The sequence below is a fragment of the Antechinus flavipes genome, chromosome 1 (genome assembly GCF_016432865.1).
Source record: "Antechinus flavipes isolate AdamAnt ecotype Samford, QLD, Australia chromosome 1, AdamAnt_v2, whole genome shotgun sequence".
NCBI lineage: Eukaryota > Metazoa > Chordata > Mammalia > Dasyuromorphia > Dasyuridae > Antechinus > Antechinus flavipes.
Genome location: NC_067398.1, coordinates 523,794,004 through 523,808,550, shown reverse-complemented (window position 1 = coordinate 523,808,550; position 14,547 = coordinate 523,794,004). Strand labels below are relative to the sequence as shown.

The window sequence follows — 14,547 nt, the reverse complement described above, 5'->3', positions numbered from 1 at the left end:
TTTCTTCTCATATTCTTCTTTCTTTAATTATTCTGCCAACAAGAGAGGAGGCTGGTGGGAAGGGTTACAAAAGAGCCAGGCAATTATTTCAATACTGTATACTTTTGGAATAATGTGTGTCATGATTTTTGCTGTTTCACAAGCATCTCTTTTTATCATTGTTTTCCTTGTCTGTATAATGGGAATAATAATACTTTTTCTTCCATACTCATAATGGCCAATCTTCATAGGGTCATTGTGAATATTGAATGACATAACAGGAAATTATTTTTGAAAAGAATACTATGCTATAGAAATATAAAGTGGTAGAGTTGTTATTATTACAATATCTTATTTTGTACCATTATCTTATTAATTCCATTTGGAATTAATTTGGAAATAATTTGGAAGAGTCCTTATTTTTATGCCATTTCCCAAATTAATATGGTAAAATTTTTGGGTGAAACAAGATAAAGAGCAGGACCAGACATGATAAAGTTTGTCTACAATTTTTTTCATGATCAGTCAGAAAGTCAACTAACATTTATCAAGTGGTTATTAGGTTTTGGGCATTGTGCTAATAATCCTATCTTTCTTCTCCTTGATTCAGGGATCATAGAATCATAGGTATAGCCTAGAAAGAATTATAGAGGCCATGAAGTCCAATTCCATATCTTGCTGATGAAGAAACTGAGACACAGGGAAGTTTAAGTAACTTGCTTATAATTATACAACTAGTAAGGAAGTGCCTAAGGTAGATTTTGAAGCCAGGTTTTCCTTAATCCATGGCCAATGTCCTATTCACTATACCTATATATATATATATATTTGCTCAAAGGAGTATATATATATAATATATATATGAAGTTTATATATATATAAAATCAACCTACTAAGCTAATTTACACTTGTGAACTTTTTATTTTTGCCCTTTATAAATATTTAAATATATTGTAAAAGGCAATCTTTTTTTTTTTTTTTTTTTGAGGTAGAGGAGTCTAACTTACAAAGTTACAAAGTTGCCTAAGGGCCACAAATGATTAAATGACTTGGCCATTGTTATGCAATTTAATATGTTGTTATTTGTCCTTTGTTCTGGAAGAGGACCAAAATCTCAGGGAGGTGATGTCACAATATGCAAGTGAATTGGATTTAAGTGAGGGAGGACTGTGCAACTTCACTTCCTTCACTTTCCCCTCCAGAGACTTCTGGGTCCAATGGCAAGATATAGGTCAAGAAGATTGGAGATAGCTCTGAATAAAATGGGAGACCTTGACCTTTTTAAGCTAAGGTCTTCAACAAGTCTCAGTTTGACTGAAGCTGTACCCATTCAGTGATTAAGAAAAGATCCAGACATATAAATAAATAAATAAATGAACAAACAGACAAATAAATAACTAAACAGACAAACAAACAAATAAATCTGGGAGGAGAAGACTCTCACAATTTCTGGCTCTAGCAGAAATGATTGCTGTTTTCATTTAATCTGAGTCATTCAGGATCCAAACAATGGCCAAATGGGGCTTGATTTACGACCTTTTGGTAGCCAATGAGAATCAGATTGGTTTTGTTTTAAGGCCCGGTCCTTAAGAAAGAAATCTAACCAATAAACCCCAAGATATCTTGGGAGGGTTCGGAGGTATAAAAGAGAAAAAAAAATGCTTTTGAGAGCATCTGGATTTAAGGACATGATGCCCTATTTATATCAGAAGCAAGATCTAAACTGTCTTTCTGACTCCTTGGCCACCACTCTTTCCACCGGATCATACTTCCTCTCAAGAGAGCAAGAAGGAGGTTGAATACTAGACACAAAAGTAGGACATAGTTGTTGTTCTTAAATCATCAACTACAGTTTCTGCCAGGCAGACTCAAAAAGAAGAATCTATAGTAATAGGACCATTTTACATAAATGAGGGGTGTGTGGCTAGTGCCCTGAATCATTTTACTGAAGCAAAAGTAAGAAAATAAGTATATGATCTTTCTTAATAACCAGAAAGAATCAGAAACTCATCTGTCCAAGTAGTATAAGCTAACTACAAATGAGATAACTAAAAAGGTAGCTGCCTTCCTTGAATTTTTGTTATTTTTAAAAAAAGGGAGAAGAAAAAGAAAGTGAAGCTGTTTTAACCATGCTCTCTTTAGAAGGAAAAAAAAAAACTACCCAATACTGATAGTATCTTAGAAGCAGGAAACTGAATTGAACTCCATGTAAGCTTACAAGTGCTTCCAGAGATGCAGTGTCTTCCTTTCCTTTTTGTTATTCTTCAGGCACACAAAGGTAGGAAAACCTTTTCCATTTTTTTCTTTTTTTAATGTGTATTTTTCCAAACTTATAACAAAGAATCAGAATTTAGAATGATTCAAAAATCACATAAATGTTTATATTTTTCAGGTGTTGAAAGAACTTAGAAGCTATCTTGAAAACATCAGCAAAATTGTCTTTAGGTTTATAAAATGATTGTTAGAATATTTATTTGAATAACTCATTGATTATTCTGCTAGATCTTAGAAAGCTGTAGTATTTATATGAGATTTTATGTAGTATTTGTATGGGATTTTTAAAAAAAAATTTAATTGAATTACTGTTATGTTATACATTTCAGTTATGTCTGAAGAGGAATTTGTGGATGCAACTGTAAAGCTTGCCAAGAACATGATTTTCGAGTGTATGTATCCAGGATCGGGCTTTACAAGCCAGGCTGAATGGTTCAAGATGACAGTAACAGGGAAAGATTCCATGGCCATTTTCAGTCCTAACCATGGTGGGCTCATTAGGGCAGACTATATCAGTAGGATTCGCTTTTTGAACTCTAGTGTGACTGCAAATGATGTTTCCCTTTTCTTCCACAATGCTTCAAAAGCTGACCTTGGCCTTTATCTCTGCACACTCCACCTTTTCCCTCATGGACCTTGGAAAAAGGTGATAAAGGTTGTCCAATCAGGTAAGAGCAAACTTCCTTGACACTGACTGTCATTCCCCTTGTCATTAGAAACTTTTAGATGTAAGTAAAAATACTAAGTAGTCATAGTAATCAGTATCCAGGATTTGTAATCCAGGATCAGAATTTTTAGTGGGAATAACAATTCAAATCAATTTGATTGTTCTTATAATATGATGAATATGTATTGGAAATATTATTTTACTTGTTTGAATGTGAGGTAAATGTAGGTGCAAAAGTTATATATTGTTCTAAGGTTTTCTATTGGCAAAACATATCTTAAATAAAATTGGGAAGTAGGTTGTTTGTTTTTTACCTTTGCTTTCAATATTATTGTCTCTGTTCTTTAAACCTCATCTCCATAGGCACCTAATACATTCATATTACTAACAGATGACCAGAACTCTCTTATTGCATCCAACATAACCTCAATCGATGCTTTCACTTTGACCCTGGGATCTTTCTCCAACGTCCTCAAGGTACCATTCATTAGGGAGTCAGTCACTCTCAACTTGCTATCATTTTGGAAATGAATTTAATAGGTCTCTGGTCTTGGGGACTGGAAGATAAGGATTTGAACTAATAAATAAAGCATTTATTAAGTATTTCCAGTACACAAAGCACTGAATGAACCATTGGGTTAAGAATAGAAGATCATTTGGGTCCTCTTAGAGTTATTAATCATGTATCCCAGTTTCATCCTCTGCAAAGTAAAGATAATTGTACCTATGATCATAGTGGTGATATGAGGATCACATGAGATAATATATTAAATTCACTTGCAAATCTTAAAGTTCTATATAAATATTAGTTATTATTACTATTATAAGTATGAATTAATTTAATAGTTGATCATGGCTTTGCTTTACTTCTTCCAGGAAAATTTAAATGTTAATCCAAAGGAAAGTACTTCCAATGACATAATTTTAAAATCAAAAGAGACAGAACAGTAAAAGTGATTTTTCTTTAGTGAAAGAAGATTCTTCTGAGTTAAACTACACTAGTTTATCCAAGCCAGCCCTGTCCACATGATTTCTGTCTATTTCCCATTGCCCTATTTTTAAGGGAGTAACAGCTTGAAACTGTCACTGACATTGCCAATAGAAAACATCAAAAGGTGGGGAATTAGGAAAGGACTCCAAGTCCTGTTGTTATTCACTTGTACCTAAGCACAACACTCCTCAGTTCCCCTTTTCTTCAAATGGCATTCACTTGGTGTCAGTTGTCAAGATCTCTTTGCTCAACTATTCATTCAGTAAAGAATCCATTTTACCACTTTAGTCCTTGTTGGCTTCTGTTTTCACTCATCTGTGAAGTACTATTTGTAAGCTTATAGAGTACAGTTGGCTCTTAATTATCCATGATAATGGAAGATAGCTTTGGCAGGCATAAGAAATATCAATATGTTGCCCACCAGATGTCCACAATTGGCTGACAACAAAGCTGAGTTTCACCTTCCTTCTCTGAGTGTCAGGTCATTGTAGCTTTTGTCTCAAGTGAAATTTTCTGCATCTTGCTAGAAGTCAGCCAATTTTGTTTGGCCTCATCCCAGGCAGGTAGGCTGCTGGGAATAGAGAAAAGGAGATGGATTTGCAAATAACTAAATTGAAGTGGCAACCTTAAGGTAGGATTATTGAACCTTTGTGAGTAACAAACTATAACCATGCTTTCCTATTTTCTTTAATAGGAACAGAGAGTATAGAAGTGAAAGGGAACTTAAAAGCTAACTCATCCAAATTCTCCTATTTTGCGGATGAAGAAACTGAAGTCTAGGGAATTTAAGGGACTAGCCCAAAGACATAGATATTATATAGCCCCGGCAGGATTTGAACTGAGGATTTCTAATTCCAGATTAAATATTCTTTCTGCTGCTGTATTATTGCTGGGTGGCAGAAGTAAGGGAATTGGCTTTGTAGTTAGTATGGAAGGGTGTTTTTTAATTTGTGACAATGTTACATTTGCATTTCCCCCTCCCCCTTTCTCTTTCTGTCTTTGTTTCTGTTGCTATTTCTGTCTCTTTCTGTCTGTCTTCTATGTTTTGGAAGGCCAGATTAGAGAAAATATATTGGTCCTTGATTTTCAAAATTCTAGCTGTATTTTTGGTAATGATGCCAAAGTCTAAGTAATCACACTGCCAAAAAAAAAGAAGTTTATGGAATATGATCAGTCTTCACAAATAATGAATTCTGCTTCACAAATAACTATTCTATAATGAAGACCAGGGAATTATTTTTTATTCATATCACATAATATATGGGACAGGACAGTATGAAAAATTGTGTGTCTGTGGCCCATGAGAAGATTTAAATAATAGGTCTGGGAAAAGGGAGAAATTTCCTCCTGGGGAGGAAATTCCCCATATGGAGCTATAACTCTAAATATTATAATTTAGTCCAAGTCCTGGTAAAATTTTTCTGAAATTTGTTCTTGGGAGGAGCTAAAAAAATTTAACCTAATAAGCTAACATTTTCATTTGGGTCCTAATGGGGATAGATTGGAGTGAGAACTTTGGGATATAATCTCTCTTCTCCCTTTCCTGAATGATTATTATTAGAAAGAAGGAGATCCTCTCTTTCAGGTAGATTAGGAGGTTTATGTTAACAATACTTTCTTGAAATAAGTCAGCTTGAGTTCCTTTGAAAAGACATATAAATAATAGGAATATTCCAAGAAAGTTGTGTATATTTGTCTAGTTGTGGTGGCATAAAGACATCAAATACAGTTATGCTGAAGTCACTGGCCCCCAAATATTTGTGAAATATAGATGAGATTCAATCATTTTCACTTTTCCTTTTTTTCTTCCTCTATTTCCTCCACTTTAAAAAAATCAAGTAAACTAAATCTTTTACCATCCTTTCAGTTCCTTTTCAGTATTCATACTCAGACTATTAAATTTGTAGGTTTTATTGTAGAGAATTGCTACCATTTTCTAAGGTCCATTCTAAAGTTCTGTGATTTTATGGTGATGTTCAAAATATATATATTTCAACTAGATGTTATTCTACGTGAAGAAAGCAAAGTGATTTGACTATTCTGTTAACTTTTCCATTTTGTTTTGATAGCTTATGTTTAAAAAAGATCTTTAGTATTTAAAAATTCTTTGTAAGAAACCAATCAAGAAACAGTTATTAAAGCCTCAGATGAACAAAAAAATATCAGTTTAGCTGACCTGTATATACAAAGGATGCATGTTGAATTAACTGAACCATCCAGTCTTTCTTTAATCCACCAATATACTGAGCTCCTAGTATCTTGAAAAATTTTATACATGTTATAGGGGATATAGAGAAGAGTGCAATTCAATGATTGCTTGCTATAGGAGATTATGACTTGCCAGGAGAGACACAAATAAGTACAGAACTCTCTTAAGACTGAGATGATAAGAAGAGGCTTTATGAAAGACTACTTCAAATTGAACTTGAAAGAATAGATTTTGTTAAGAGAAGATAGGAATGGAAAAGGGTGTTTAAAATAGGGGAAATTAAAAGAGCAAATGCAAAGAGAAAAGGACTACTTGTATTTAGGAATAGTGAATACACCAGTTTGATTGAAGTAAAGGATTCTTATAGAGAAGTAGAGGTTAAAAGGAGGGTTAGAGCAACTTGTTAAAAGACTCAAATGCCAAACTAATGAATTTTGGCTTTTTCTGATAGGTATTGAATAGGTGAGTGACATGATGAAAGGTGTTTTTTATTTTCTTATTTAATTTTTATATTGTTTTTTTCTGGTTATACATGTATATTATTTTTTAAATATACATTTCTTTATGAATCATGTTGGGAGAGTAAAATTAGAACAAAAGGGAGAGAAAAAAACAGAAAAAATAAGTTAACATAGAATGTGTTGATTTACATTCAATTTTCATAGTTTTCTTTCTGGATGAAGATAGTGTTTTCTATGAAAAGTTTATTGGGATTGCCTTGGATCACTGAACCAAGTCTGTTATAGTTGATCATTGGACAATCTTGCTGTTATTGTGCACAATGTATTCCTGATTCTACTTGTTTTGCTCAGCATCGGTTCATGTAAATCTTCCAGGCCTTTCTAAAATCAACTTGTTCAGCATTTTTATAGAAGAAAAGTGTTTTTTAGAAGGATTATCCAGGTGATGGTGTGTTGCATAAACTCAAGTGAAGCAATATTACAGCAATGTAGCATAATTGAAAGTTAGAAGATCTGGCTTCATATCTTAGATTGATCACTATGAGACTGTGGATAAGTTCCATAAACGCTCTGAGCTTTATTTGCCTTTTATAAAATGAAAATAATTACATTTATATTTCATCCTTTGCAGGGTTTAGAGGAAAACACTTTGTTAAAAATAAATCACCATTCAAATATAATTAGTATCATAGTTCTACAGCTGAAAGGCATTTCAGAGGTCACTTAATACAGCCCCCTCATTTTATAGATAAGAAAACTGAAGTCCTTAGAGGTAGAAATTAAAAATTCCTCTGGGGAAGGGACTTGTCTTTTGTCCCCCCCCCCCCTTTTTTTTTTGTTGAGGCAATTGGGTTTAAGTGACTTGCCAAGGGTCACACAGTGTTAAGTGTGTGAGGCCAGATTTGAACTCAGGTCCTCCTGACTTCAGGGCTGATGCTCTATCCACTGTTTTGCCTCTTTTTAAATCCCCAGCATCCCACACAATGCCTAGCATATAGTAAACACTTAAATGCTTATTTATAGATTGACTGAAGTGACTCAACTAGTTCTTCTCAAGTTATACATAATAGAACCTGGATTCAAATTTAGATTCCATTATTGCAAGTTCAGTACCCTTTCTACTGTTACCATGTTTCCTTAAGTATTATTAACATTACTAATGTTATTTTCATCATCGTTGAAAAGACAGTTAGGAGGTTATTATAGTATTCCAGTAAAGAAAGCTTATAGATAAAACTTAGGATGTGACATCAGAAATTTAAGGGAAAGGGAATTCAAGACATACAAAGAGAAGTTTGATAACTGACTGATTTGGGAGAATCAGAGAGAGAAAAAGTTTGAAAAATGAACAAACTTTAAAATTTGAGTGACTAGAAAACTGGTCATAACAGAAATAATAAGTAGGATAATTAGTTTGATTTGAGCCATGATGATTTTCAAATATGGGTACAACATTTTGCTAGATAAACCCAACCAGGAAAAGTGAGAGCAAGTTGGGAGAGACATCTGGAAATAGAGATGTAGATCTGAAAGTCACCTGTATAAGTAACAGTAGCAGCTTTGGGAAAGTATAAAACTCTGAGAGAGATTGTATATATAAACCGAAAAGCAACAAAGTAGCAATACTTTAGAAATGCTCACATTTAGCTCTTGGAGAATGAATAGAACCCAATGAATTTAATTGAGTTTTGCCCTTTGCTTTGTTCCGTTCAGTGACTTAGATATCACTGACTTAGATAAAGACAATTAATTATGTGATCATTAAATTTGGATGATCTAAATGTAGGAAAAATAGTTAATTTGTTAGGTGACAGGATCAGATTCCAAAAGGAGTCCAATAAGCTGAAATGATTAGCCAAACCTAATATGATGAAGGTCAGGTAGGTAGCATAAGTGGATAGAGTGTTGAGACTGGAATCAGAAAGACTCATTTTCCTGAGTTAAAAATGGACTCAGACACTTTCTAGCTGTGTGACTCTGGGTATCACTTAACCCTATTTGCTTCAGTTCATCTGCAAAATGAGCTGGTGAAGGAAACGGAAAACTGCTCCAGTAGCTTATCCAGAAAACTCCAAATGAGGTCATGAAGTGTCAGACATGATTGAAAAATTACCTAAGAATAACAATAGCTATGTTAATAACAGATATATGATGAAAATGAATAGATATGTATAATATCTTGAACAAATACAACATCATAGAGAAACAATGAAATTTCAGTTCATGTGACAAAAGATCAGGAAATTTTAGTGTACTGCAAATGGAACATGAGTGAATAGTGAGACTTCTGATTTTACTCAGATATTTGAAAATGATCTTTGATGTCATCAACATAAGGAACATGTTCTGTTATGACTGGTTGAAGTAACTTAAAACACATTTGCCTGGAGAAGACCTATCGAGACAATGACTTGCTATGTCATGCATTAGAAATCTTAGGCTTATTGTTCTGGATTCCAGGAGCAGAGCTAGTACCATTGTGTAGATGTTACAGAGAAATAGATTTTGGTTCAAAATAAGGAAAATGTGCTAATACTATCATTTATGAAATGGAAAGTATCTATTGCTAAGTATCGTTTCCCTTAATTGGAGGCCTTCCTCTAAGTCTATGTATCGTAGAGAGGATTTGTGTTTTTAAAAATCATAACCTAGATGATCTATGGCTTTCTTTCTAGTTTTAAGATTCTTTCATTATCTGAAGTAGAACATAGAGAAAGAAATGACAAAGAGCCAAGGAAGGAATTTCAAGGCTGTATTAAGTTAACAATGCAGACATATCAAATAGGATTAGGATTGAAACCAGGAATTGAATTTGAACACTGTGAAGTGATTGGTAATCTTTAGGAAACCATGTTGAACAAAATATTGGGGGCAGAAGCAGAAAGAATGAACAGACTATGCTATGAGGAAATGCATACTATGAGGATAAACCAAAAGTAAGAAGTTTGGTTTTAAAGGAAGTAGAAAAAAAGGCATTCTTTCTTTCTTTCTTTCTTTCTTTCTTTCTTTCTTTCTTTCTTTCTTTCTTTCTTTCTTTCTTCTTTTTTCTTTCTTTCTTTCTTTCTTTCTTTCTTTCTTTCTTTCTTTCTTTCTTTTTTTATAGCTTTTTTTTATTTACAAGTTATATGCATGTGTAATTTTACAGCATTGTAAATTGCCAAACCTTTTGTTCCATTTTTCCCCTCCTTCCCCCTCCATCCCCTCCCCTAGATGGTAGGATGACCAGTACATGTTAAATATATTAAAGTATACATTAATACAAAATAAGTTTACATGTCCAAACCATTATTTTGCTGTACAAAAAGAATCAGACTCTGAAATATTGTACAATTAGCTTGTGAAGGAAATAAAAAAAAATATGCAGGCAGGTAAAAATATAGGGATTGGGAATTCAATGTAATGGTTCTTAGTCATCTCCCAGAGTTCTTTCTCTGGGGTATCTGGTTCAGTTCCTTACTGTTCCTTTGGAACTGATTTGGTTCATCTCATCGCTTAAGATGGCCAGGTCCATCAGAATTGATCATCATATAGTATTGTTATTGAAGTATATAATGATCTTCTGGTCCTGCTCATTTCACTCAGCATGAGTTCATGTAAGTCTCTCCAGGCCTTTCTCAAATCATCCTTTTGGTCATTTCTTACCAAACAATAAAATTCCATAAGATTCATATACCACAATTTATTCAGACATTCTCCAATTGATGGGCATCTACTCAGTTTCCACTTTCTGGCCACTACAAAGAGAGCTGCCACAAACATTCTTGCACATACAGGTCCCTAAAAAAGGTATTATTTCAAAGAAAGCAGAAAAGTTTCTTTTAAAAGAAAGAAAACTATACATATTGAGAATCGTAAGAGAAGGGAATATTTTAGAGAGAGAAGGCTGATAAGTAAGAGGGAGCAACTGAAGCAACAAATTCCTAGTGGAATCTGAAGATGATAGGTGGAACATATGAATAGAAAGCCTAATTTTTCAAAGGAAGGAAGAGTAGCATATTTTATGATATGGGGGGGAAGAGGATATATGAAGAGAAAAAAAAAAGATTGTGGTATAGATGCTAGAAATGGTCTTGCCTGGATTGTGATCATATTTTATAATCCCTGCCTTTATTATTTTCTTTCCTTTTTTTTAGATCTTATAATTTTCTTAGTATAAGAATCTTCTATTGAAAAATTATCTTTTATAAATTTGAATCAGAAAAAAATGACAAATGATAGTGTCCAAATGAAGGCTTTCATAATTTCATCTCCGATGTTTTTTATAAAATTCAGTGTATAGGGTCTCCATTGATTATTCAACTAAACTAAGTGTTTTAAGGAATATGTCTTCAATATTATGATATTTGATAGAAGTGTGCGCGGGAGTATAGATCTGGTTGAGACAAATGATTTTCACTTTGCTAAAGGAAAACCAGTGTTTGAGTAGTTATTCTTTGGGAGTTCAACTTTTTTTTAAATGGAAGGTATTTAAAATTCTAACAATATGAATATAAAAAAAGCAAATTGTGCAAGAATCACAATGAATCTTTTCCAATGAATTTTTCTAACAAGTTTTTCTTTTTTCTCTATGAAAGATATATATCCCATCTGATGTTTTTACAAACCCAGCAGAGGATCAGAACATCTGATTGTCCTTTCTGTTAAATTTTTCACATTACTTTTGGGGAAGTCTATAATTTATTGTTCAGTTGTTTCAGTTGTGCCTGATTCTTTGTAACCCATTTAGGGTTTTCTTAGAAAAGAAACTGTGGTTACCATTTACTTCTCAGCTCATTTTAAAATGAGGAACTGAGGCAAATGGATTAAGAGATTTTCCCAGGGTCATACAACTAGCAAGTGATTAAAGTCATATATGAACTCAGATCCTTCTGATTCCAGGTTCAGCACTCTATCTACTGCATCACCTTGCTGCCATATATCTATAATATATAGCAGTCCATATTTGACTTTTCTTGAAAATGTGCCCTCAAAGTTTGAACTTAGGAGATCAAAGAGTACAACTATTTCATAGAAGTTTCTCATCTTTCAAGTAGCTACAAAATTTATCTGCTTGATCATCAGGAGTTTGTGAAGAGAAAAATCATTAAATAGGCATTGCTTGATGGATTTAAAGCAGAAAAAGAGAGTAAATTGAGTTTTACTTTATTTCATTTTTCTGTTTTTATTTATTTATTTTCCCAGTTATATGGACTTTTTTTTTTCATATTTTTGCCTATTTCCTTATGGATCATGGTGGGAGAGAAAAATCAGAACAAAAGGGAAAAACCACAAAAGAAGAAAAAAAATAGGAAAAAGGAAAAAATAATTGAACATAGCATGTATTAATTTATATTCAGTCTCCATATTTCTCTCTCTAAATGTGATTGGTTTTTTCATCTAAAGATCATTGGGATTGCCTTGGATTACTGAATCACTGAGAAAAACCAAGTCTGTCTTAGTTGATCATTCCACAATCTTGTTGCTATGTACAATGTTGCTGCTTGTTTTGTTCAGCATCAGTTCACGTAAATCATTCCAAACTTTTCTAAAATAATTTTGTTCATAATTTTCTATAGAACAATAATATTCCATTATTTTCATATACCATAAGCTAAATTATGGTATATGAGTTCCCCAATTGATGGGCATCTACTCATTTTTCAATTCTTTGTCAACACAAAAAGAGCTGCTATAAAAAATTTTTTCATGTGGGTTCTTTTCCCTCTTTTATGATTTCCAACAGTAGTGGCACTGTTGGGACAAAGGATATACACAGTATTATACCCTTTGAATATAGTTCCAAATTGCTCTCCAGAGTAGTTAACTCCATCGACAATGTGTTATTTTCCCAATTTTCCCACACCTCTTCTAACATTTCTCATTATCTTTTCTTGTCATCTTAGCCAATCTGAGAGGTGTGAGGTGTTACCTCAAAGTTGTTTTAATTTTCATTTCTCTAATCAATAGTGATTTAGAGCATTTTTTCATATGCTTATGGACAGCTTTAATTTCTTCACCTGAAAATTGTTCATACTGAATAGCATTTTTCAACATAAATACTTTGGAATTATATTGGGTCATTGTATTGACCATAGTAGCTAAATATATCACAGTTGATCATAATTCTCAGGTTTTTCTGAAGTGATCCTGGTCTTTATTTCTTGTAGCACAATAATATTCCATTACTGTCATATACTCAACTCAATTCAATCATTCCCTCAATTTCTGTTCTGTGCTACCATAAAAGAATTCTTATAAATATTTTTTGTATATATAGGTTTTTTTTCTTTTTTCTTTGATCTTTTGGGATACAGACCTATTAGATAAAAACTAATATGGCTGGGTCAAAGAGTATATTTTATAGATCTTTAGGCATAGTTCCAAATTGCTCTCTATAACAGTTGGACAAATTCATAAATCCACCAATAGTGCATTAATCTCTCAATTAAAAAAACTATTAATAGCATTTTATTTTTCCAAATACATGCAGAAATACTTTCCAACATTCACCTTTGTAAAACCTTGTGTTCTAAATTTTTCTCTCTCCCTGCCTCTTTCCCCTCTTCCCTAGACAATTCAATATAGGTTAAAGATATGCAATTCTTCTAAATATATATCCATATTTGTCCAAAATCAGATTAAAAAGAAAAAAAAAACAAGCAAAGAACAACAAAAAAGGTGAAAATATTCTGTTTTGATATATGTTCAGTCTCCATAATTCTTTCTGTGGATGTAGGTGGCTCTTTCCATCACAAGTGTTTTGGAATTGCTTTGAATCACTGCATTTTTGAAAAGATTAAAGTCCACTACAGTTGATCATCACATAATCTTCTTGTTGCTATGTACAAAGTTCTGTTCACATTACTTAACATCAGTTTATGTAAATCTTTCCAGGCTTTTCTGAAATCAGAGTGCTCATAATTTCTTATGGAGCATTCCATTACATTCATATACCATAACTTATTCAACCATTCTCTAACTGATGGGCATCCACTCAATTTCCAGTGTCTTGACACTTCAAAAAGGGCTGATACAAACATTTTTACACATATGGGTCTTTTCCCCTCTTTTATGATCTCTTTGAGATACAGAAGTAGTAGAGACATTGCTGGATCAAAGAGTATGTAGAATTTTATAACCCTTTGGGCAGAGTTCCAAATTGTTCTCCAGAATGTTTGAATAAGTTAACACTTTTACCAAAAGTGCTTTAGTGTCCCAGTTTTCCCACATCCCTTCCAACATTTATCAATATCTTTTCCTGTAGTCTTAGCCAATCTGAGAGTTGTGAAGTGGTACCTCAAAATTGTCTTAATTTTCATTGCTTTAATAAACAGTGCTTTAGAGCATTTTTCATATGACTGGGATTGACTTTAATTTCTTCATCTAAAAATTGTTTATATCCTTTGATCAATACTCAATTGGTGGTTTGTATTCTTACAAATTTGCATTAATTCTCTCTATATTTTAGTAATGATGCTTTTATCAAAAACAATGGCTGTAAAAATTTTCACCTAGCTTTCTGCTTCCCTTCTAATATTGGCTGCAATTTTTGGGGGGCAAACTCTTTTTAATTTAATGTAATCATAAGTATCCATTTTGTATTTTATAGTGTTCTCTACATTTTCTTTGGCCTTAAATTCCTTCCTTCTTCACAGATCTGAAAGGTAGACTATTCCTTGTTCTCCTAATTTGTTTTTAGTATCACCCTTTATATCTAAATCAGGAACCCATTTTGACCTTATCTTGGTATAAGGTCTTAGGTATTGGTCAATGCTTAGTTTGTACCATATTATTTTCTAGTTTTCCCAGCAATTTTTGTCAAATTGTGTATTTTTATTCCAGAAGTTGGAGTCTTTGATTTATCAAACACTAGATTTACTATAGTCATTGATTACTGTATCTTGTGAACCTAACCTGTTCCACTGATTTCTTACTCTATTTCTTAGCTAATAGCAAATGGTTTTGATGATTGCTACTTTATAATACA

At 32.9% G+C, this 14,547-nt stretch overlaps 1 protein-coding gene across 2 annotated transcripts in view; it reads left to right on the top strand.

The window, feature by feature from the left end:
• The first annotated feature begins 1,607 nt into the window (after positions 1-1,607).
• Positions 1,608-14,547, top strand: part of CD226 (CD226 molecule) — a 150,913-nt gene continuing 137,973 nt past the window's right edge. For both annotated transcript variants that reach the window (XM_051970533.1, XM_051970534.1), the window contains exons 1-2: positions 1,608-2,257; positions 2,583-2,921. In XM_051970533.1, coding sequence (XP_051826493.1) covers positions 2,212-2,257; positions 2,583-2,921 — 385 coding nt within the window. In that variant the 5' untranslated portion in view covers positions 1,608-2,211. The remainder of the gene's footprint in view (positions 2,258-2,582; positions 2,922-14,547) is intronic.